Source organism: Giraffa tippelskirchi, chromosome 9 (assembly GCF_054371585.1).
Source record: "Giraffa tippelskirchi isolate mGirTip1 chromosome 9, T2T-mGirTip1v1.2.pri, whole genome shotgun sequence".
NCBI classification, from domain to species: domain Eukaryota; kingdom Metazoa; phylum Chordata; class Mammalia; order Artiodactyla; family Giraffidae; genus Giraffa; species Giraffa tippelskirchi.
In genome coordinates this window covers 58,342,925-58,364,860 of record NC_137283.1, presented here as the reverse complement: position 1 = coordinate 58,364,860, position 21,936 = coordinate 58,342,925, and the positions used below count along the sequence as shown (strand labels likewise).

Below are 21,936 nucleotides of genomic sequence, written 5' to 3'. Positions count from 1 at the left end.
CATAGAAGTTAAATAAGCAGGATGACAATATACAGCCTTGACATACACCTTTCCCAGTTTGGAACCAGTCTGTTCCATGTCTGGTTCTAACTGTTGCTTCTTGACTTGCATATTTCTCAGGAGGCAGGTAAGGTGGTCTGGTATTCTCATCTGTTTAAGAATGTTCCACAGTTTGGTGTGATCCACACAGTCAAAGGCTTTGGCGAAGTCAATAAAGCAAAAGTAGATGTTTTTCTGGAACTCTCTTGCTTTTTCTGTGATCCAGCAGATGTTGGCAATTTGATCTCTGGTTCCTCTGCCTTTTATAAATCCAGCTTGAATATCTGGAATTTCTCGGTTCACGTACTTTTGAAGCCTAGCTTGGTGAATTTTGAGCATTACTTTACTAACGTGTGAGATGAGTGCAATTGTGCGGTAGTTTGAACATTCTCTGGCATTGCCTTTCTTTGGGATTGGAATGAAAACTGACCTTTTCCAGTCCTGTGGCCACTGCTGAGTTTTCCAAATTTGCCGGCATATTGAGTACAACACTTTAATAACATCATCTTTTAGGATTTGAAATAGCTCAGGCTGGAATTCCATCACCTCCACTAGTTTTGTTTGTAGTGATGCTTCCTAAGGCCCGCTTGACTTCACCCAGGATGTCTGGATGTCTTCGCCTGTACTTCGCTCCAGGAGGTCTGGCTCTAGGTGAGTGATCACACGATTGTGGTTATCTGGGTCATTCAGATCTTTTTTGTATAGTTCTTCTGTGTTTTCTTGTCAGCATGTAGACTCTTCCAACCAGTTGACCCCTGATCCCCTGCCCAAGTCACTCCTCAAGGCTGCTGCTCTAGCCATGTCTCCAGGCTCCTTTCACTCTCAGAGCTACACCATCTTCACCATCATTCATTGCTCCAGGAGGCAGGTCTGGAGCACTGCTGAGGGGAAGACTGGAGGAGGTAGTGGGACATGAGGGACAGTCCCCATGTGCCCACACCTGAGGCCATGTGCCCTCCACGCAGGCTTGGGTACCACACTTACCCCACCACCTTAGCAAGTGCTCACTGTGAACTGGGGCTGGCCTGGCAGAGACAACGGGACAAAGCACAAGGTCCGTCCCCATGGAGTCCTCAGCCCAGGATGAGGAACTGACTAAGAGAAAGAAAAAAAAGAAAAAAAGGAAAAAACCCCTGCAAGGGCCATGAAGGAAACAAAAAGGATAAGAGCGATGGGGCTTCCTGGTGGGCTGGTCAAACAGTGCTCCTCGGAGGAGGTGACGGTAATGATGGCCTGGGCCAGTGGAGAGAGCACTGTTCTGAGTTGAGTGGTTTCAGGGTGCTGTGTCATCTGGTCCCCAGGCTAACCTTGTGAGATCTCATCCCTGTTTCAGAGGTGTGGGAACAGGTTCAGGAGGGGAAGGAACCCGTGGTTACAGCCAAGTTGTGGTAGAGCTGGAAGCTCAGACTTTCCAGCTCCGTAGCCTGTGTGCTGGCAGCCATACAGTTGGGATGGTGGAGAGACATGGCCAGGTGATGAGGCTGGACAGGTGATGCAGGGCTGTTACACTTTACCCTGGATGCAACATGGTGGTTCTCTAAACAGGTGGAGCTTTAGAAAGATTTTCTTTGATGATGAGTTTTTTTTTAAATGGCTTTGCTGCAATTTATTTTACATATCAAATTCACCATTTCAGGTTTTTTTTAAAGCAAATTTACAGAGTTGACCAACTGTCACAATGGAATTTTAGAACATTACAAAGCCTAAAAAGGTCCCTAGTACCTATATGCAGTCACTCCCCGTTCCCACTACCCGCACCATGTAACCACTAAGCCTTCTGCCTCGGTTTTTTTTTTTTTTTTTTTTGCCTTTTCAGGATATTTCATATAAATACATCATAAATGTTTCATGTCTAGTTCCCTTCACTGAGAACAATGGTCTTGATGTTGGTTCCTCGGCATTGTGATGTGTCTTAGTAATTCCTTTTTATTGCCAAATGGCATCTCATATGGACTTTCTGGGTTTTATTTATTCAGTCAAACAATGATGGACATTTGAATTGTTTCCAGTTCTTGACTGTTATGAATAATATTGCTGTGAACATTTGTGTATAAGTTTTTTTGTGAACATAATGTTTTCATTTCTCTTGGATAAATAACCTAAGAGTAGAATTGCTAGGTCACTCTGTTTTTAAATTTGGTGAATTATTAGGTTTAACTTTTTAAGAAACTGTCAAACTATTTTCTAAAGTGACTCTACTATTTTACATTTCCCCCAGCAGTGTATGAGGATTCCAGTTCCTCCATATCCTCACCAACCCTTGTTACTGGCTTTTTGTTTATAGCAATTCTAGTTGAGTGTGAAATGGTATCTTGTTTGAATTTGCATTTTCCTAATAACTAATCATGTTGGATGTTTTTTCTTGTGCTTACTTTCCACCCACATATTTTTGGGGTGAAATGTGTATTCAAATCTTTTACCCACTTTTAATAGCTTTTAATGGGGTTATTTATTATTGAGGTGTAAGATTTTTTTATTTCTTGGTTACATGCCCTTTATGATGTTATGATTTGCAGATATTTTCTCCCAATCTGTGGTTTGTCTTTTGATTTTCTTAATGGTGTCTTTGAAGTGCAAATATTTGTAGTTTTGATGTGGTTTAGTTTATTAATTTTTTTCTTTCAGTGGTTGGACTTTGGTGTCATATCCCAGAAATCTTTGCCTAACCCACGGTTGTGGAAATTTTTGCTGGTGTTTTCTTCTAAGAGGTTTATAGTTTCGGCTTTTACGTTTATCCATTTTTAGTTAAATTTTGTGGATGTTGTGAAGTAAGGCTCTAAGTCAGGTGTTGGCAGTTTTTCTGTCAATGACCAGGAAGTAAATACTTTCTGTTTTGCTGAGCAGAAAGTCTTTATCACTATTACTCAACTCTGCCATTTTACGGTGAAAGCAGCTATAGGCAGTATGTAAAATGAGTGGGTGTGGCTGTGATCCAGTAAAACTTTATTTATAAAATCAGTTTTTGAGTTGGATTTGGCTCAAGCACCTGAGCTTGTTGAACTCTGTCAGTCTTTTTTTTTTTTTGGTATGAAATACTTAATTTTTCCACCTCCATTGTTGAGAAGACTACCCTTTCCCCATCTGAGTTACCTTGGAACCTTGGTGAACATATCAGTTGACCATAAACATAAGGTTCCGAATTTATATCTTGACTTTCAATTCTATTTAAATTCCACTGATCTGTATGCTTATGTCTGTCTTTTTGCCAGTACAAAACCGTCATGATTGTTGAAGCTTTGTGGAAAGTTTCAAAATAGGGAAGTATAAGACTCCAATTTTGTTCCTTTTTTCCTCATGATTGTTTGGCTGTTTTAAGTCCTTTGCATGTCCACACATATTTTAAGATCAATTTGTCAGCTTCTATAAAAAGCCTATTGGGATTTTGATGGGGTTTGTGTTGAATCTGTAACATTATGTTGGGAGAATTGTCACTTTAACAATATGGAGTATTCTAGTCTGTGAATATGAAATCTCTTTTTCTTTATTTAGATCTTTTAAAGTTTTTCTCGGTGGTGTTTTATACTTTCAGTGTATAAGGCTTGCATTTCTTTAAAAATTACTCCCAAGCATTTTATTCTTTATGATGCTATTATGAATGGGATTGTTTCCTTAATTTCACTTGTGAATTCTTCACTGCTAGCGTATGGAAATGCAGTTCATTTTCGTATATTGATCCTGTGTCCAGCACCTTTGCTGAACTCATTCATTAGCTCTAGTAGGGTTTTCTGGTGTGTGTGTATTCCTTAGGGTTTATGTAGGTATGATCATGGTGCCTGCAAAATGAAGACTGTTTTACGTCTTCCTTTTCTGTCTCGATGCCCTTGCTTTCATGCCTTGTTGTGTTGGCTAGAATGTCCACCACAGCATTGAGTAGAAGTAGTGAGAACGCATGTCTTGCTGCTGAATTCAGGGAGAAAACATTGTCTTATACCACTGAGTATGTTAGCTGTAGGTTTTTCATAGTTACTCTTTATCAGATTGGTGATTTTATCTTTTAATATTCTTCATCACCCCTTCCTCTGCGTCCTTATAGCCTGTTTTTCTTCCGTAAGCTTGGGGAGTGCAGACTGCCTTACTCACTAGCTTCTGGATCATTAGTATGTGCGTGTTGAATTGTGTGGTTGGACTGGCGACTTGAGGATCATTTTCACCCAAGCTGGCGACCTGTGACCTGAGAGCCTTCAGTTCAGTTCAGTCGCTCAGTCGTGTCCGACTCTTTGTGACCCCATGAATTGCAGCACGCCAGGCCTCCCTGTCCATCACCAACTCCTGGAGTTTACCCAAACCCATGTCCATCGAGTCAGTGATGCCATCCAACCACCTCATCCTCTGTCGTCCCCTTCTCCTCCTGCCCCCAATCCTTCCCAGCATTAGGGTCCTTTCCAGTGAGTCATCTCTTCGCGTGAGGTGGCCAAAGTATTGGAGTTTCAGCTTCAACATCAGTCCTTCCAATGAACACCTAGGACTGATCTCCTTTAGGATGGATTGATTAGATCTCCTTGCAGTCCAAGGGACTCTCAAGAGTCTTCTCCAACACCACAGTTCAAAAGCATCAATTTTGTGGTGCTCAGCTTTCTTCACCGTCCAACTCTCACATCCATACATGACCACTGGAAAAACCATAGCCTTGACTAGATGGACTTTTGTTGGCAAAGTAATGTCTCTGCTTTTAAATATGCTATCTAGATTGGCCATAACCTTCCTTCCAAGGAGTAAGCGTCTTTTAATTTCATGGCTGCAGTCACCTTCAGCAGTGATTTTGGAGCCCCCCAAAATAAAGTCTGACACTGTTTCCACTGTTTCCCCATCTATTTCCCATGAAGTGATGGGACCAGATGCCATGATCTTAGTTTTCTGAACGTTGAGCTTTAAGCCAACTTTTTCACTCTCCTCTTTCACTTTCATCAAGAGGCTCTTTCGTTCTTCTTCACTTTCTGCCATAAGGGTGGTGTCATCCGCATATCTGAGGTTATTGATATTTCTCCCGGCAATCTTGATTCCAGCTTGTGTTTCTTCTAGCCCAGCATTTCTCATGATGTACTCTGCATATAAGTTAAATAAGCAGGGTGACAATATACAACCTTGACGTACTCCTTTTCCTGTTTGGAACCAATCTGTTGTTCCATGTCCAGTTCTAACTGTTGCTTCCTGACCTGCATACAGGCTTCTCAAGAGACAGGTCAGATGGTCTGGTATTCTCATCTCTTTCAGAATTTTCCACAGTTTGTTGTGATCCACACAGTCAAAGTCTTTGGCATAGTCAATAAAGCAGAAATAAATGTTTTTCTGGAACTCTCTTGCTTTTTCGATGATCCAGCAGATATTGGCAATTTGATCTCTGGTTCCTCTGCCTTTTCTAAAACCAGCTTGAACATCTGGAAGTTCACAGTTCACGTATTGCTGAAGCCTGGCTTGGAGAATTTTGAGCGTTACTTTACTAGCGTGTGAGATGAGTGCAATTGTGCGGTAGTTTGAGCATTCTTTGGCATTGCCTTTCTTTGGGATTGGGATGAAAACTGGCCTTTTCCAATTCTATGGCCACTGCTGAGTTTTCCAAATTTGCTGGTATATTGAGTGCAGCACTTTCACAGCATCATCTTTCAGGATTTGAAATAGCTCAACTGGAATTCTATCACCTCCACTAGCTTTGTTCGTAGTGATGCTTTCTAAGGCCCACTTGACTTCCCATTCCAGGATGTCTGTCTCTAGGTGAGTGATCACACCATCGTGATTATCTGGGTCATGAAGATCTTTTTTGTACAGTTCTTCTGTGTATTCTTGCCACCTCTTCTTAATATCTTCTGCTTCTGTTAGGTCCATACCATTTCTGTCCTTTATCGAGCCCATCTTTGCATGAAATGTTCCCTTGGTATCTCTAATTTTCTTGAAGAGATCTCTCGTCTTTCCCAATCTGTTGTTTTCCTCTATTTCTTTGCATTGATCACTGAGGAAGGCTTTCTTATCTCTCCTTGCTATTCTTTGGAATTCTGCATTCAGATGGGAATATCTTTCCCTTTCTCCTTTGCTTTTCGCTTCTCTTCTCTTCCCAGCGATCTGTAAGGCCTCCTCAGACAACCATTTTGCTTTTTTGCATTTTTTGCATTTCTTTTCTATGGGGATGGTCTTGATCCCTGTCTCCGGTACAATGTCATGAACCTCTGTCCATAGTTCATCAGGCACTCTGTCTATCAGATCTAGTCCCTTAAATCTATTTGTCACTTCTACTGTATACTCATAAGGGATTTGATCTAGGTCATACCTGAATGGACTAGTGGTTTTCCCTACTTTCTTCAATTTAAGTGTGAATTTGGCAATAAGGAGTTCATGATCTGAGCCACAGTCTGCACCCGGTCTTGTTTTTGCTAACTGTATAGAGCTTCTCCATCTTTGGCTGCAAAGAATATAATCAATCTGATTTTGGTGTTGACCATCTGGTGATGTCCACGTGTAGAGTCTTTTGTGTTGTTGGAAGAGGGTGTTTGCTATGACCAGTGAGAGCCTTACTCCTCTGCTTTTCAATCCTTCAAGGCTTCACCCTTTCCACATGTGTGCAGCAGACTTTCTTTTCCACCTTGCCGTTGCCCAGTGACATGCATCTCGAATGTCTCTGTGCGACCGTCAACACTCCTGACTGTGTCACATTACATCACATCCTTTGGTTTAGCACCTGTTAGGATTAGTGTGGAGAACAGGAGAGGCCAGGGGACCTGGCCTGGAGCCATGACTCCCAGGGGGCCACGTCTCCCTCTTTACATGCTGGGCAAGGCTGTGCTCAGCACAGGTGCCTCTCTGGCTTGGTCATGAGTCCTCCCCACTCTCGCCCTGCTCAGCACTGACCATTGGTCAGTGCTGTGGATGGGTCACAACAGGAAACACCAACTAAGACAGCCAGGAGTCAGATAACCCAGTTCTCCCCAGCTTTGCTGCGAGCACATGTGTGTGTCTGGGTGTGTAGTCTGGCAGTGTGGCTTGGATGCTGGTCCCAGACTGGACACTTTCCAGGTGGGTTCTCCTTGATGCTCCCAGAACACCACATCTCCTGGTGCTGAGGTCTCTGGACACAAAGGAGCTGATCCTGCAGGGGAGCAGAGCACTTCCGGTCCCTCCCCCTGGGCCCCAGCTGCTGAGGGCGAGAGTTGTCCTGAGGGTGGGATGGTGCCCTTTTTCCTCGGCTGGGGCTCCCAGGCTCGCCATGTGTGAGGACAGCGGAGCTGGCGATCAGGGCACCTCTGGCCGTCCTGTCATGTCCTCTGGGTAGTACCGTGGTGTAACCAGTAATGAATTGACATGGTGTGAGCGCCAGGACACACTTTGGGATGTGTCCCTCATGGAAGGTGAAATTCCATGCTAACACCTCTAACTGTGCAGAGCAGTGCTGAAGATCTTCCTGGGTCAACAGTTCAATTAATGTAAACATAAGGGGGTTGTCCACTTTGGCTCCTATAGGCTCATCTCGAGTCCACTTGCTCTCCGGGTGGTCTTGGACCCCGCGGGTTCCACCCTGGAGGGAGGTCACTGTGCGTCTCCTGTGCTCCCCCCGGTTTCCAGGACCCCACTGCCATCCCTGCAGAGCGTTTCCTGTCCAGCCCTCCTTCCCTCCTGCACCCCGCCCCGGCCACCTCCTTCGTCCTTATTGTGGGCTGTTGGTGACTGGATTCTAAACCCAGCCCAGAGCTGTCCTGATGCTGCTGGCCGGGTCTCCCTGTGGTTCCCCCAGCACCGGTAATTCACCATGTCCCCTGGGCTCATGTGTCCCCTGCTGCCTCTCTGGAACTCGTCATGTTCCTCACATGTGAAAGTCCATCCAGCCGGTCCTCACCCAGGAGGCTGGGTGCGCTTTTGCTCTATGTCCAGTGACAACTCTTGCATCTTCCCTTCCCCTGCTTCTGTTTTACCCTCTCCTCTTTCCCCTCAGGAACGCTTGATCTCAGTCAGGCCCGCCCCTCCTTCCCCTGCGCCTCTGATAAATTGTTCTTTCTCCCAACAGGCTTTCCTCCCAGAAATCTGTCCTTGCTACTGCCAGCAGGGTCATGTGTTTTGAAAAGGTAAATTTTACTTCTCAGCAGGTATCAGGCAGTGGTGATAGAATCCAGACAGTTGGAATGGAGATTCCTCCCTTGTGGGTCCAGTGGCTTTGCTCTCAGAGGTGGCCCCACCAGCTGCTGGGTCAGTGATCATTCCAGGGTTGATGCTGAGGATGCAGCCCGCTTCCATCTCATTCTTAGGTGCTTCCCGCTGCCTCCAGCAGTTCCCGGGCCTGACTCTCAGGGCCCTTTGTGTGCTGGTGTCACCACTTCCTCTCATCGCCTGTTCCTCGGGGAGGATGTGTGCTCCTGCCCTGCCATTTCAGGCTTCTGTTCTCCTCTGTCTGCAGAACTCGCCCCTTCCTTGGGGAAATTCTTCCTCAGGCTTAGGACCTGTTCACAGGTTCCCTCTGTACTGTCAGAGGTCACCATCCCGGGTCCTGCAGCCTATGCTCTGGGGGGAGGGAGCTCTGCTCCTGGTCTCTGGCTCTAGCATGGGACTCGGAGCCAGGCTCAGAAGCAGGACCCTTGGACAGAGGGTTAAGCCACCAGCTCCTTCCTTCTTGAATGAAATCATCAGCCCAGGAACTTCAGGGTATTCACAACATTCTGAAACTTGGAGGCTTTGCATCAATTCACTTGTTAGTTCTTTGGTGTACAAATCATAGGACTGGTCTGCATTTCCGTGTGACAGCCCTTGGCTAGAGCTGTGCGGTCACTGCCCTCCCTGGGCTGCGCTCTTACTGCCAGGCCGCCTCGCCCGTGTTTGCCACCTGCCAGGCCCCTGGGGCGCTGGCAGTCGCCACCGTCCAGGACTCTTCTTGTCCAGATACTTGGACTTAATCTGTGGATCTAATTTCAGCTCACAGAAAACTGAAGGACTAGCCAACACAATCTCCACGGCAACTGCTGCAGCAAAGCAGAGGCATCTTCTTAGAGTCACAGGAGGGCAGTGCCACCTGGGGCTGGTTGTCCGGGCCTTGTCGGCCTGCTCGCAGGAGCTGTGGGCCAGGGAGGGAGGGAAGGCGTGGCAGGCGACGCGTGAAGGCCCCCACCCAGCGTCCAGCGTGAGCATGTGAGGACCGTCACCTGGGGCACCCAGAGCCTTGCGTGATGCGAAGAGCGGTGCTTAGGAAGCAGCCTTCTCACGGCCGCCTCTCACAGGAGTCTAGAGGGGTCGCTTTCTCAGACTGAAAGCTGTTGATTTTCATGTTGATGTTTCCCTGATTAAGTAGGCTGTTGGTGAACACATGCATGCTCCGCCTTCCACCGCCTACCCTGGGCTCAGTAAAGCACTGTCCATGGCGGGAGAGGCGGCTTGCAGACCTTCTCTTCCTGGGACCCGCCCTGCTGTGTGAGCCGACTTGTCCCCTCGCTGCGGCCGGGCTCCCCGTGGCTGCCTTCACCGAGTGGCCCCTCAGGGCCCGACTCTGCCTGTGGCCTCCATGCTGAGGACTGTCTGTGCTGCTCTGGGTCAGCTGTGTCGCCGCCAGCACGCACACCTTCGTCTGTTTAGTGGGGTGGGCCCGCCCGGGAGCCTGGCAGGTAGAGGTGCCCACTGCCTGGGCTGGGCTGATCACATCCCTGTCTTTCAGGGGAGCCCCTGGCCCCTGCCGGGTCGAGTTCCTCCCACAGCTGGGAGCTGCCGCCCCTCCCAGACTGTGGGAACATCTTGTGCGCTCTCTAGTGTGCCCCTGCTCTGAGGCCCCAGCGTCCCTGATTTCTTGCCCAGGTTCACCCCTTGCTGCGCAGCGTGTCATTTTCCCATGGATAGAAGCTGCTGGGCCGGACTCAGGATGTGCACATGCCGTGCTTCTGTGCTCATTGAGGACACACCTTCTCCAGCGAGGGGGAGTCACCTGCCCCTCACCCTTTCCTGAAAGGCTGTGGGATGCATCTGTGTTCACAGCCCAGCTGTTGCCACCTTACTGAACCCTTCCAGGCCCTCGCAAGCCTCCATGACGTGCTGCCTCCCCATCTCTGTAGGAACGAGGCCCTGCTGTGTGCACTGTGCTGTGGGTCTCCCCGCTCCGCGCCTGTGTCCAGCCAGGTGTGCGGTCTCTTCACCGAGGGGTCCCTGTGCCCCGTGGCGTCCTCTTCCTCCTGCCCTCCTTGGACTCAGCCTCTCTCCCCGCTTTGCCGACTGTCCAGCCTGCTCGCAGCAGCTGCAGCCTCCTCCCCGATCCTCCCTGGCCCTTGGCGAGCAGCGTCTGGGTTTCTCTGGGGGCTGCCCTCTGTGCCATGCCCTTCCTCTCTAGAGCCCTGCAGCCCACCCAGGCCACCTCCCTCCCACGAGGACCCGTGGGTGTGTGGTGCCCCTGTGCCCCCGCTCAGCCCATGTCCTCCGGGTACCCATCTCTTCCCTGTCTGCCTGTGGGCCTTGGGGCTGCCCTGTGCAGCTCAGCATGTGACTGCTTGCACCGTGAGTTACTGCGGTGTCACAGATGGGCATGCGGAGCAGATGAGGTTCCCTGCTCGAGGTCAGGCAGCTCGTGGTGGCTTGGTTGGGTTCTGACTCAGGCCCATCTGGCCCGCAGCCCCTGTCCTCGCCCTGCACCAGCCGCTTCAGCCTGCCAGCCCCGTTTCCAGGTGTGAAACAGGGAGCTTCCAGAAGGGAGGAGTGGGTTGGGGCCCCGCAGCTAGGTGTGGGTGGGCTCCTCCTTCCCAGTACTGCTCGGGGTTGGGTCCTTCGCCCCCTGACCGCTCCCAGCTCCCCGTGACCAGCTCTGATAGCACAGTGACCAGTGGCCTCAGGCCCCAGGTCCCAGACCCGTCTGCTCTGGGCCCTCCACTCTGGTTCTCTTGCAGCAGGGAGCACTGCCCAGATGGTGTTTATTCTCGCATGACTACTGTGTGTGTGTCTGTGTGTATTTGTTGATTAAAAATATTCCTTGCTTTATTTTGTAGCAACATTAAAAAATATTACAAATCTCCTCCTGCCACTGAGAAGCTTGCCAATGTTTTCCTTAACCCCTTGCTTACCAGGTGATGCAGTTTGGTGGGTCCCCCTGGGGGCCTGGAATGCAGAAACCAGAGCCCACCTCCCGTGTGCAGAGCTCCCCCACCTGCCACAGCCTCCCTTGCTCCCAGACTCAGTGAGCTTTTGACCTTGGGCTGCCTCTCTGGCCTGGTCATCTGGTCTACCTCTTCCTAACACATGGCTTCCATCAGGCTCTCAGACAGGCCAGACTTGGCTCCTCTCAGAGGTCTGCACTCATCTCCCGCTCTGCTCAGAATTAGATCTTGATTCTTAATACGTGAGCCTGGCAGGCCTCCTCATTTCAGGGCAAGGGGTCCCCATTAGTGCCATCTCCTCTGAGGGGTCTTCCCACCATCCTCATGTGTGCCTGGCCCTGCAGGACTGTATTTTATTTTTTTCTCAGCACTCACCACTCACATGCTTCTTGGTTTTTAATGATGTGTTTTGAAATAGAGATATCAAATGCTGTGTGGAAAAACCCACCTCTCAGTCCCTGTTCCACCTTCACCCAGCCCCGAGGCAGCTAGCCTCCTTTCATCTCGGGAGAGTTGCCTGTTCTGCATATTTCACACAAGTAGGATGTACAGTGTACAGACTCCATCACTAAGCGTGGTGCTCTCAGGTCATTGTGCTGTGGCCTGTGTGAGTTCTTCATCCCTTTTTGTGGCTGATACTCCATTATTTTTACTCATCCCCCATGCCAGTTGCTGGACGTGTGAGTTTTTTTCCACCTTTGCCTGTTACAGATGATGCTGCTATAAACTCACAGGTGCAGATGAGTGTGAATGTGAATTTGCATTTCTCTTGAGCAGGTACCAAGAGTGGAACTGTCAGGTCTAACGGTGATGCTGTGTTAAACTTTCGAGGAACTTGCAGACTGGTTTCCATGGTGACAGCACCATTTATTTGCCACCAGCAGGGTATTAGGGTTCCGACTTGTGCATGTCCTGGCCGACACTTGCTACTACCTGACTTTTTTGATGATGGATATTGTAGTGGGTGTGAAGTGGTATCTCCTTGTGGTTTGAACTTGTATATCTCTCTTGACTAAGGATATTGAGCATCTTTTCATTTGGTTTTGGCCATTCGTGTATGTTCTTTGAAGACATGATCTTTCAGATTCATTGCCTATTTTTTAATTTGATTATTTTTCTTTGTATCATTGAGTTGTAGGAGTTCTTTTTATATTCTAGGTACATATCCTTGTCATATATGTGATTTGAAAATTCTGTGTGTTGTCCCTGAACTTGCTTCATTTTGTCCTTTGAAAAACAAAACGCTTTAACTTGATGAGGTTCAATATATTTGTTTTCTTTTTGATTGCTCCTGATGTCAGTGTCATACCTACAAAATCACTGCCAAAGCCAAGGTCGTAAAGATTTACCCCTCTAGTTTCTTCTGAGAGTTACATTGTTTTAACTGCTGTGTTTTGGTCTCTGATCCCTTTGGAGTCAGGTTTGGTATATGGTATGAGGTGGGGGTCTAACTTCATCCTGCTGTCCCTGGATGGCCAGCTGTCCCAGCACCGTCTGTTGATGAGACTCTTCTTTACCCATTAAGTGGTCTTGGCACCTTGTCCATCAGTCAAGCACGGATACGTAGGTTTCTTTCTGGACTCTCAGTTCTCTTCCCCTGCTGTGTGTACTTGGTCTTCTCTTGTCTCATAATCATCAACTAGCTATTTGATTAAATACCAGAGGGGCTCAATTATTATTATTTTAATTATAGCTGCTAAAAAAATGTTCATGGTAAAAAACTGCAGCACAAAAGTGCTGAAAGTGACAGTCCTGGCCTGTCTGCTCCTGCCCAGGTGTAGGATATGCCTCAGGAGTGTGTGAGGTGCGCTTGAGCGGATGTGCACGCTGGAGAATGTGTGTGTGCCAAGTGCGTGTCTGCCTCTTTAATTGTGAATCTGTTTTACAAAGTCGAGATACACGAGACGTCCTCTGACTCTGACGGGCACGTGTCTTGCCTGCCTTTCTCGACGGTCGTGCGGTGTCTCACGGGAGGCACGCCGTCGTTTCTCTCACCACTGCCTGTCCTGCATACCCATGTCATTTCCTCTTCCTGTGCAAGTCCAGCGCCTCTGTGCACACGGGGAGCACTTTCCTCTCTGGAGCCCTGGAGTGGAGCTGCTGCCGTGTGTTCCATCCTCAGGTCCTCTTTTGAACATGTCCCTCCCTGTGCTCTGCGATGCCGCGCCTGTACTGGGCATTCAGCAAAGTGACTTAACGCTCTCAGGGGCTGTCACACTGGCCTCTTCCCTCGCGGGCTGTTTCGTTCAGTCACTGTTTCACGACACTCTGGCCCACTTCACTTCCTCCACGAAGGAAAGCCTGATTATCCAGTGGTCGCGGGGGAGCCAGGGTGAGTGAGTCAGGCCGCGCTGGATTTTCTGCTGTGAGTGTGGCCCTGGGGGGAATTGGAAGGGACGGAGAAGTGGCCCCAGCCCTCACGATATTTGCAGACCTTTAGATGGGGCTGGTAGGATGTGAGCCACTTCCCCAGAGTGTACCCGTTGCAACAAGTAATGGAGCCAGCAAAGGGACTGAGAACCCCCAGGGAATTTGACTTTGGAGGCCAGTGGGATTTGATTACAGAACTTCCACAGGACTGGGGAAAGAGAGAAACAGACTCTTGGAGGGCACAAACAGAACCTTCTGTGCACCAGGATCCAAGAGAAAGGAGCAGTGTCCCCACAAGAGACTGAGCCAGACTTGCCCGTGAGTGTCCAGGAGTCTCCTGCAGAGGCGTGGGTTGACAGTGGCCTGCTGCGAGGTCAGGGGCACTGAATACAACAGTGCAGGTGTAAGTCCTTCTGAAGGAGGTTGCCATTACTGCCATTGCCCCTACCATAGTTTGGCCTCAGGCCATACAACAGGGAGGGAACACAGCCCTGCCCATCAACAGAAAATTGGATTAAAGATTTACTGAGTATGGCCCTGCCCATCAGAACAAGAGCCAGATTCCCCCACAGCCAGTCTCTCCCAGTGGGTAGCTTCTACAGGCCTCTTATCCATCAGAGGGCAGATAGAATGAAAACTACAATCACAGAAAACTAACCAAACTGATCACATGGACCACAGCCTTGTCTAACTCAATGAAACTATGAGCCATGCCATGTAGGGTCACCCAAGATGGATGGGTCATGGTGGAGAGTTCTGACAAAACATGGTCCACCGGGGAAGGGAATGGCAAACCACTTCAGTATTCTTGCCTTGAGAACCCCATGAACAGTATGAAAAAGCAAAAAGATAGGACACTGAATGCCGGAGTCCCGCTCCAGCTGGTCCAGGGGTCCCCAAGGGATGAACGGTGTCGGCGAAAGGAAAAGAGACAGAGTTTTTTTTGATGGCCTAAAGACCACACTCTTTATTGCTTTAGTCTCTATTTATATAGCATATGATCTTCTATGTAATGATTCTTAAAATATTTTTCCATTGAGATCAACATCCCCTGATTCTAAGATGTGTTAAAAGTTTTTTCCTAGTCTATTGTCACATTTTGGTTACATGTTTACCCCGAAACCTATTTTTATTTTACTAAAACATAATCTATAAATCATATTATTCCATCTGTTTATTTTGTACAGCCTGCTACTACAGTGAGTACAGCATCTTGCTTCAATGACTAAAAACTATAGTGAAGGCTAAGGGCAAAGTTTTTCATAGTATAGCCATTGTCAGTGGTGGCTTGTTTACCATCTACCCACATACCACAAGACTATTTTTGGCAAGGGGAAATCTTTTGCAGTTTACCTAGATACTATTTACAATACAATTTATATATATCTTTTCTGTTTGTGCTTAGATTTTGAGGGGAAAAGGCAATTGGCTTAGTTTCTGTAACTTTCCCTGATACATGACCCAAGTTTTCCAGTCATCAATAACAATTTCCTCATGAGGCCAGGTCACAATAGGCTTAGGGCTTGTTTTCCAAATGATCATGACCTTATTCCCTGGCTGAATGTTAGGGACCCACCAGTCAGGGGCCTCAGTAGATTTAATCATTTTTGGAATGTTTCTCTGGGGCAAGGGATCATTTTTCTTTTTATTGAACTCTCATGATCTCATCATGGAAGCCCCTACAACTCCAGCCATCAAAGAATGAAACAGAGTTAGCCACAACAAAAGCATAGAAACAGGAAGGAGGGAAGGTTCCGATCCTGGCGAGAAACCGCTTTGCAGTTTCTTCTTGATTGGTGCCGTGACTTTGTCATCCGGCAATAGATCCAGAACGGCTCCCAACAGAAAGAAAGAAACACAGCTAGCTACAACAGAAGCATAGAAACAGGAAGGAGCAAAGTTTCCGATCCTGGAGAGAAACCGCTTTGCAGTTTCTTCTTGATTGGTGCCGTGACTTTGTCACCCGGCAGTAGTTCCAGATCGGCTCCCAACAACTGAAAGATGAACTCCCCAGGTCGCTAGGTGCCCAATATGCTACTGGAGATCAGTGGAGAAATAACTCCAAAAAGAATGAAGAGACGGAGCCAAAGTGAAAACAGTGCCCAGTTGTGAATGTGACTGGTGATGGAAGTAAAGTCAGATGCTGTAAAGAGCAATATTGTATAGGAACCTGGAATGTTAGGCCCACGAATCAAGGTAAATTGCAAGTGGTTAAATAAGAGATGGCAAGAGTGAATTTCAACATTTTAGGAATCAGTGAACTAAAATGGACCAGAATGGACTAATTTAATTCAGATGACCATTATATCTACTACTGTGGCCAAAAATCCCTTAGAAGAAATGGAGTAGCCATCATGGTCAACAAAAGAGTCTGAAATGCAGTACTTGGATGCAATCTCAAAAACGACAGAATGATCTCTGTTCGTTTCCAAGGTAAACCATTCAATATCACGGTAATCCAAGCCTATGCCCTGACCAGTAATGCTAAAGAAGCTGAAGTTGAACAGTTCTATCATGACCTACAAGACCTTCTAGAGCTAACACCAAAAAAGCTGTCCTTTTCATTATAGGGGACTGGAATGCAAAAGTAGGAAGTTGAGAAACACCTGGAGTAACAGGCAAATTTGGCCTTGAAGTACAGAATGAAGCAGGGCAACGGCTAATAGAGTTTTGCCAAGAGAACACACTGGTCATAGCAAACACCCTCTTCCAATAACACAAGAGAAGGCTCTACACATGGACATCACCAGATGGTCAATACTGAAATCAGATTGATTATATTCTATGTAGCCTAAGATGGAGAAGGTCTGTACAGTCAGCAAAAACAAGACGGGGAGCTGACTATGGCTCAGATCATGAACTCCTTATTGCCAAATTCAGACTTAAGTTGAAGGAAGTAGGGAAAACCACTAGACCATTCAGGTTTGACCTTAATCAGTGGGGTGGGAGAGAAGGTCCTTAACTTGGTGCTGTCCATGGCAGGACCCTGGACGCCCCCAGAGAAGGGTGGGGTGGACACAGGTAGAGACGTGCACCTGTTCAGGGTGGGGTGCTGGTGTCAGGGCAGGTGAGAAGCGGGGAGCTCAGGGTGCCCTGAGTATGTGGCCAGTGGGTGCAGCCGGGAAGCCAGCACGAGGAGCTCAGACCCGGTGTGGCGTTCGCCTGGTGGGTGCCGGGCTGCACGAGCGGTTCTGTGTGGTATTCAGTACCTTATGGGAGTTGGTCTTGAGGAGGTGGTCTGCTCAGAAATTCGGGGTGTGGGTGAGGGGCATCTTCACTTCTGCAGGGTTCTGTAATCTAACCATTCCCCTCAATCCTTACCACAGCTGTCTGAAAACGTGGTCAATCGCATGAAGGATCCTGGCCAGCCACCCAGAGCCGGGCCGCTGACCCCTCCAGCTGTTGCCCTTGGCTCTGCTGGAGGCCGGGAGAAAGGTAGGCCAGGGCGGGCGGTGGGTCTGGGTGGGGGTTGGGTGGAGAGTTCCTCCTGGAGACAGCACCCCTGAGCCCTGGGTAGTGCATGCAGGAAGCCCTTCCCAGGAGTGAGGGACCTGCGTGGGGCGTGCACCTGTTCAAGGACAGCAGTGTCCTCAGAGCCTCCATGACCACCACTGATTCTAGGGCTGCGTTCCCCGCTGTGCCAGCCTCTCTGCACGGGAGGAAGCAGTGATGGGGTGACCTTGGTGTCCTCAGAGCTATGACCTGCCCTTCGCCCTGGGGTCCTGGCACTGCTCCTGGGATGGTCGCGCTGGGCTCCGGGAGGGCCGCCACCCCACCCCCGGGGTCCCCCCAGCCCTCCCGGAGCCGCCTGCACCAGGCAGGAAGGGCCTTTGTTCCCCACTGGTGTGTCTGTCACAGGAGGAAAAGCCTGTGCTTTTCTCAAAGTAATTTCTGTTAGCAAACACAAAGGAATGAGCACATTTAAGAGTGGAGAAAGGGTAGTGCCAAGTGTTAAGATGTTACAGACTGGAGAAGTCCTTGTGGCAGCTGGTTAAATACAGAGCTTGGTGAGGATCTGGGTCCCCCACTGCGACGGGACATGCATGCTTTACATCGAAAGGCTGGAGGAACCCAGCCTCACAATGGAGCTGCCTTCTCCCCTGATGTGCCCTGCTGGGGTGCCAGCTCGCAGGGGGCTGCTCCCTCCTGTCTACTCGGCGTAACCTGCTTGCTGGCTCTGTGGTCGTGAGCCCTGTGCTGGGACACGGAGGCAGGGACAGGAACCCTCCCGGCAGGCAGGCCCAGCCTGTCGGGAGCTGATTGTGTGACCCTGCCAGGTACGGTGTCAGGTGCCCGCGGGACTCCAGCGCCATCAGGGCCCGGTGGCACAGCGAGCAGAGGGCTTGTTACTCGGGGGCTCCAGGGAGCTGGCACGGGAACTGAACTTTGAGGTACAGCCCTGCGGATGGGGTGGCGGGGGCTCAGGCTTGGTGGCAGCTCAGGCAGCGGCTCAGACGCAGCGCAGCCTCACCAGCTTGAGGACCCGTGAGTGGTTTCCTGTCTCTGGAATGTGAAGTGCAGGGACGGGGGCTGGGGGCCTCTGCTCACCTCAGGTCCCCTGGTGTGGCGGCCTGCGCTGCTGGCCGGGCCTCATGACACCCCGTCCCCTGTACTGTTTGCCTTGGGGCTCCCGATACCCCTTAGGGACTTCCCTGGCAGTCCAATGGTTGGGGCTCCGAGCTTCCACTGCAGGGGACGTGGGTTCAGTCCCTAGTTGGGGAACTAAGATCCGGAAAGCCATGCTACATGACCAAAAAAAATTATGTGGTTTTGGTTTAACAAAAGTATTTTGATGTTTGACGGTGAATGAGTTTTGACTTTCTGAAAGCTGGAGAATCGTCGGTGTGCATGGACTGCCCTGAAATGGGCTGATTTTAGGATTCTTTTTTATTATATGTTGTAAGATATTTATTTATTTGGCTGCACCAGGTCTTAGTTGCAGCCCGTGAGACCTTCGTTGGGTCGTCTGGGATCTTTCCTTGCTGTGCACGGCCTCTCTGCTTGTGGTGCTCAGGCCCAGGAGTCGTGGTGTCTGGAATCGAACCTGCGTTCCCTGCATTGCAAGGCGGATTCTTAAACCCTGCACCGCCTGGGAAGTCCCTGCTTTTACTTTCAAAAGCAGTGTTTGCTTTTGCTTTACTGATAAAGAAAGTTAAGAGAAGTTAAAATTAAACTTTTATTTTTAATTTATAAAAATTTATTATTTCCAAATTTCTTTATAATTTTCTTTATAAAGTTTCTTACTTTAATTTTTCTAAATAGAAAAAGAAGTTAAAATTAAACCCTTAAGTCACACCATACCCCAGGTGCATGTCAGGAAGTCAGAGGTCGAAATATGAGCAAACTTTAAATGAAGAAGTGTGGGAAATATGACTGTAAAATTAGAGACAGTTTAGAAAAAATGAACGAAGAATGAGTGAGAAACTAGGTAAGTAGGAGCAGTGTTCACCTGCGAAGGGCCGTGGAGCCCTCTGATGGCTGCAGGGAAACGTGCAGAGATGGTCACATCCATGACCAGGGCCCAGCCCCTCAGACGATTGGCTCGCTCGTGGCATCACTAGCGGCAGGACCGGCACGATGCCGTGGAACTTGGCCAGAGGGGTCTGGCCACGGGCTCTACAGTGGGTGCACATGTTACTTTTGTAGTCATGAGAAAGGAAAACTATGTAGAAAGCAAAAATGTGGTAAATCTTACCTCAGGAGAGCTGTTGTAAGTCAGTCGCTAAGTCCAGGGAGCATTCCGTCAGACCCCCACCGGGCAGCAGTGCCTCCTGCGTGCTCCTGGCGAGGACCTCCAGCTCGCCTGCCCGGCCCTCTGGAGAGGTGTGTGCCCAGTGGGGTGCTGCCCCAGGGGCCCTTCCCGAGGGCCTGAGCCCCCAGCTCTGCGGTTGGCATCTGTGAAGGTCTTGGGAGCAGCACCCACCTCCCCACCTTCCTCCCAAAGCCTGGTTCTCCTGCCGGGTCTCCTGTGGCCCACGTGGCTGAGCGTGGACGCCCGTGAGGGGGCAGAGACGTTGGCCAAAGTCTCTGCCATGTGGGGACACTGAAGCTGGGGTCACGGGGGGAGCAGAACCTCACTGTCAGCATGTGGTGGAAGAGGAGAGTAGACGGGTTTGCTTGGAGATCCCTGGGTTCTTGCTGCAGGAAGGAAGGCCTCCTGTGACAGCCTGAAGTGCTGTCACACTCGAGGTGACGCAGGTGGAATGACGCACAGACTTCCTTCCCGGGGGTGCTGGCCATGTTCAGGTCAGAGCCCTAGAGAAGGGGCCCAAGAGACACAGGCTAAGCCCCCGCTGACCTCTCAGTGTGGAGACGGGGAGCTTCCCTCGGCTGGCTGGCCTCCTGGGGAGGGTGCCTGGGTTCCAGCAGCCGAGATGTAGGAGGGGGTGTCGGTCACTGCACTCAGGCGTCCACACTGCCCAGCGACTCCCCACCCTGTCTGTGCAGGACATGCCCAGGGCCCTTTGGGGCACCTCCCTCCTGACAGCAGGGCAGAACTGTGTTCAGCATTGGCCCAGGGTATGTCCACCCAGGGGGTGGCCTCCCAGGCCCCCTCCTGGGTGACCACCGTGACCACATCCATCCAGGGGGCGTCCTCCCGGGCCCGCTCCTGGGTGACCACCGTAACCACGTCCATCCAGAGGGCGTCCTCCCAGGCCCCCTCCTGGGTGACTGCCGTGATCACGTCCACCCACAGTCCCCTCCTGGGCCCCCTCCTAGGTGATCACCGTGACCATGTCCATCCAGGGGCAATCCTCCCAGACCCCCTCCTGGGTGACCACCGTGACCACGTCCATCCAGGGGGCATCCTCCCGGACCCCCTCCTGGGTGACCACCGTGACCACGTCCATCCAGAGGGCGTCCTCCCAGGCCCCCTCCTGGGTGACTGCCGTGATCACGTCCACCCACAGTCCCCTCCCGGGCCCCCTCCTAGGTGATCACCGTGACCACTCCATCCAGGGGCAATCCTCCCAGACCCCCTCCTGGGTGACCACCATGACCACGTCCATCCACAGTCCCCTCCCGGCCGCCTCCTGGGTGACCACCGTGACCATGTCCATCCACAGTCCCCTCCCAGCCCCCTCCTGGGTGACCACCGTGACCACGTCCATCCAGGGGGCGTCCTCCCGGGCCCCCTCCTGGGTGACCACCGTGACCACGTCCATCCGCAGTCCCCTCCCGGCCCCTTCCTGGGTGACCACCGTGACCACGTCCATCCAGGGGGCATCCTCCCAGGCCCCCTCCTGGGTGACCACCATGACCACGTCCATCCGCAGTCCCCTCCCGGCCCCCTTCTGGGGGACTACCGTGACCACGTCCATCCACAGTCCCTTCCCAGCCCCCTCCTGCGTGACCACGTCCATCCACAGCCCCCTCCTGGGTGACCACCGTGACCACGTCCATCCACAGTCCCCTCTCGGCCCCCTCCTGGGTGACCACCGTGACCACGTCCATCCACGGTCCCCTCCCGGCCTCCTCCTGGGTGACCACCGTGACCACGTCCATCCACAGTCCCCTCCCGGCCCCCTCCTGGGTGACCACCGTGACCACGTCCATCCGGGGGTGTCCTCCCGGGCCCCCTCCTGGGTGACCACCGTGACCACGTCCATCCACAGTCCCCTCCATGCCCCTCCGGGTGATGCTGTGCCTCCCTCCGGCCATGGGTTGCTGCTGACCTTTTCTTCTCCACCTCTACAGACTCGAAACCGCCCAGGCCGGAGTGTGGCAGTGGCCGGGGGCCCCCGAGGGTGCAGGTGGATCGCCTTGAGAGGTATGCTGGGGGCCCGCTCGCCCGGGCCTATGCCTTCCCCACCAGGTGCCTTCTCCTTGCCCAGAGACTAGGGGGTCTGGTGCCGCTGTTGCCTACGTCGGTGGGATGCCAGGCCTGCGGTTTAGGTGGCGCTTGTCCTCGTGTGACGGCAAGGAGATTCCGGGTGTGGGAGGGTGGGGCTCCGTGGCCTTGTGGGTGTGTGCAGCTGTGTTTGGAGGAGCTCGCTCGTGGCCTGGCTCCGGTGTGGGTGCCTCCCCAGCGCAGGCCTCAGCCTGACGAGCTCTCTGGCCGGGGCAGGGCTAGTAGGCAGCGGCGGAGGCCCCGGGCGCACCCTGTCTCCAGGCCTCGGGGTCCTCAGGGCTGGTGTGGGGTCCTCGCAGTGTGGCTCAGCGAGCCCTCGACTGGTACTGAGGGACTCGTCTTTAGCCGGAAGGCTGTGCCTCTGTAACTGGGATGCAGGCAGGTACCCTCGGGGGGCGGGGGGCCCAGGTCAGCCATGCTGGCCAGCCCCCTCTGCAGGTCAGCACAACTGTGTCCGTCCTGTGATCTCAGGTCAGGACCCACCTTCTGAGAGTGTCCAGTCCCTAATCCCCAGAGGCCTCCTCCAAACAATTAACCAGAATCTTTTTTTTAAAAAAAATGCTTTTAAGCATTTTAAAAAATGTTCAAGTAACACATGCTAATGAAGACTTAGGATATATATGAAATGAAAGGATC

At 50.9% G+C, this 21,936-nt stretch overlaps 1 protein-coding gene across 3 annotated transcripts in view; it reads left to right on the top strand.

Annotated features, from left to right (window-relative positions):
- The window catches only part of CHCHD6 (coiled-coil-helix-coiled-coil-helix domain containing 6), a 108,746-nt gene that overhangs the window by 3,627 nt on the left and 83,183 nt on the right, over positions 1-21,936 (top strand). For 2 of the 3 annotated variants that reach the window (XM_081526625.1, XM_081526622.1), the window contains exons 2-3: positions 16,775-16,883; positions 21,147-21,219. In XM_081526625.1, the coding sequence (XP_081382751.1) occupies positions 16,775-16,883; positions 21,147-21,219 (182 nt within the window). Of the gene's footprint in view, positions 1-552; positions 691-16,774; positions 16,884-21,146; positions 21,220-21,936 lie in introns of all 3 variants that reach the window. The other variant, XM_081526624.1, reaches the window with a different exon arrangement.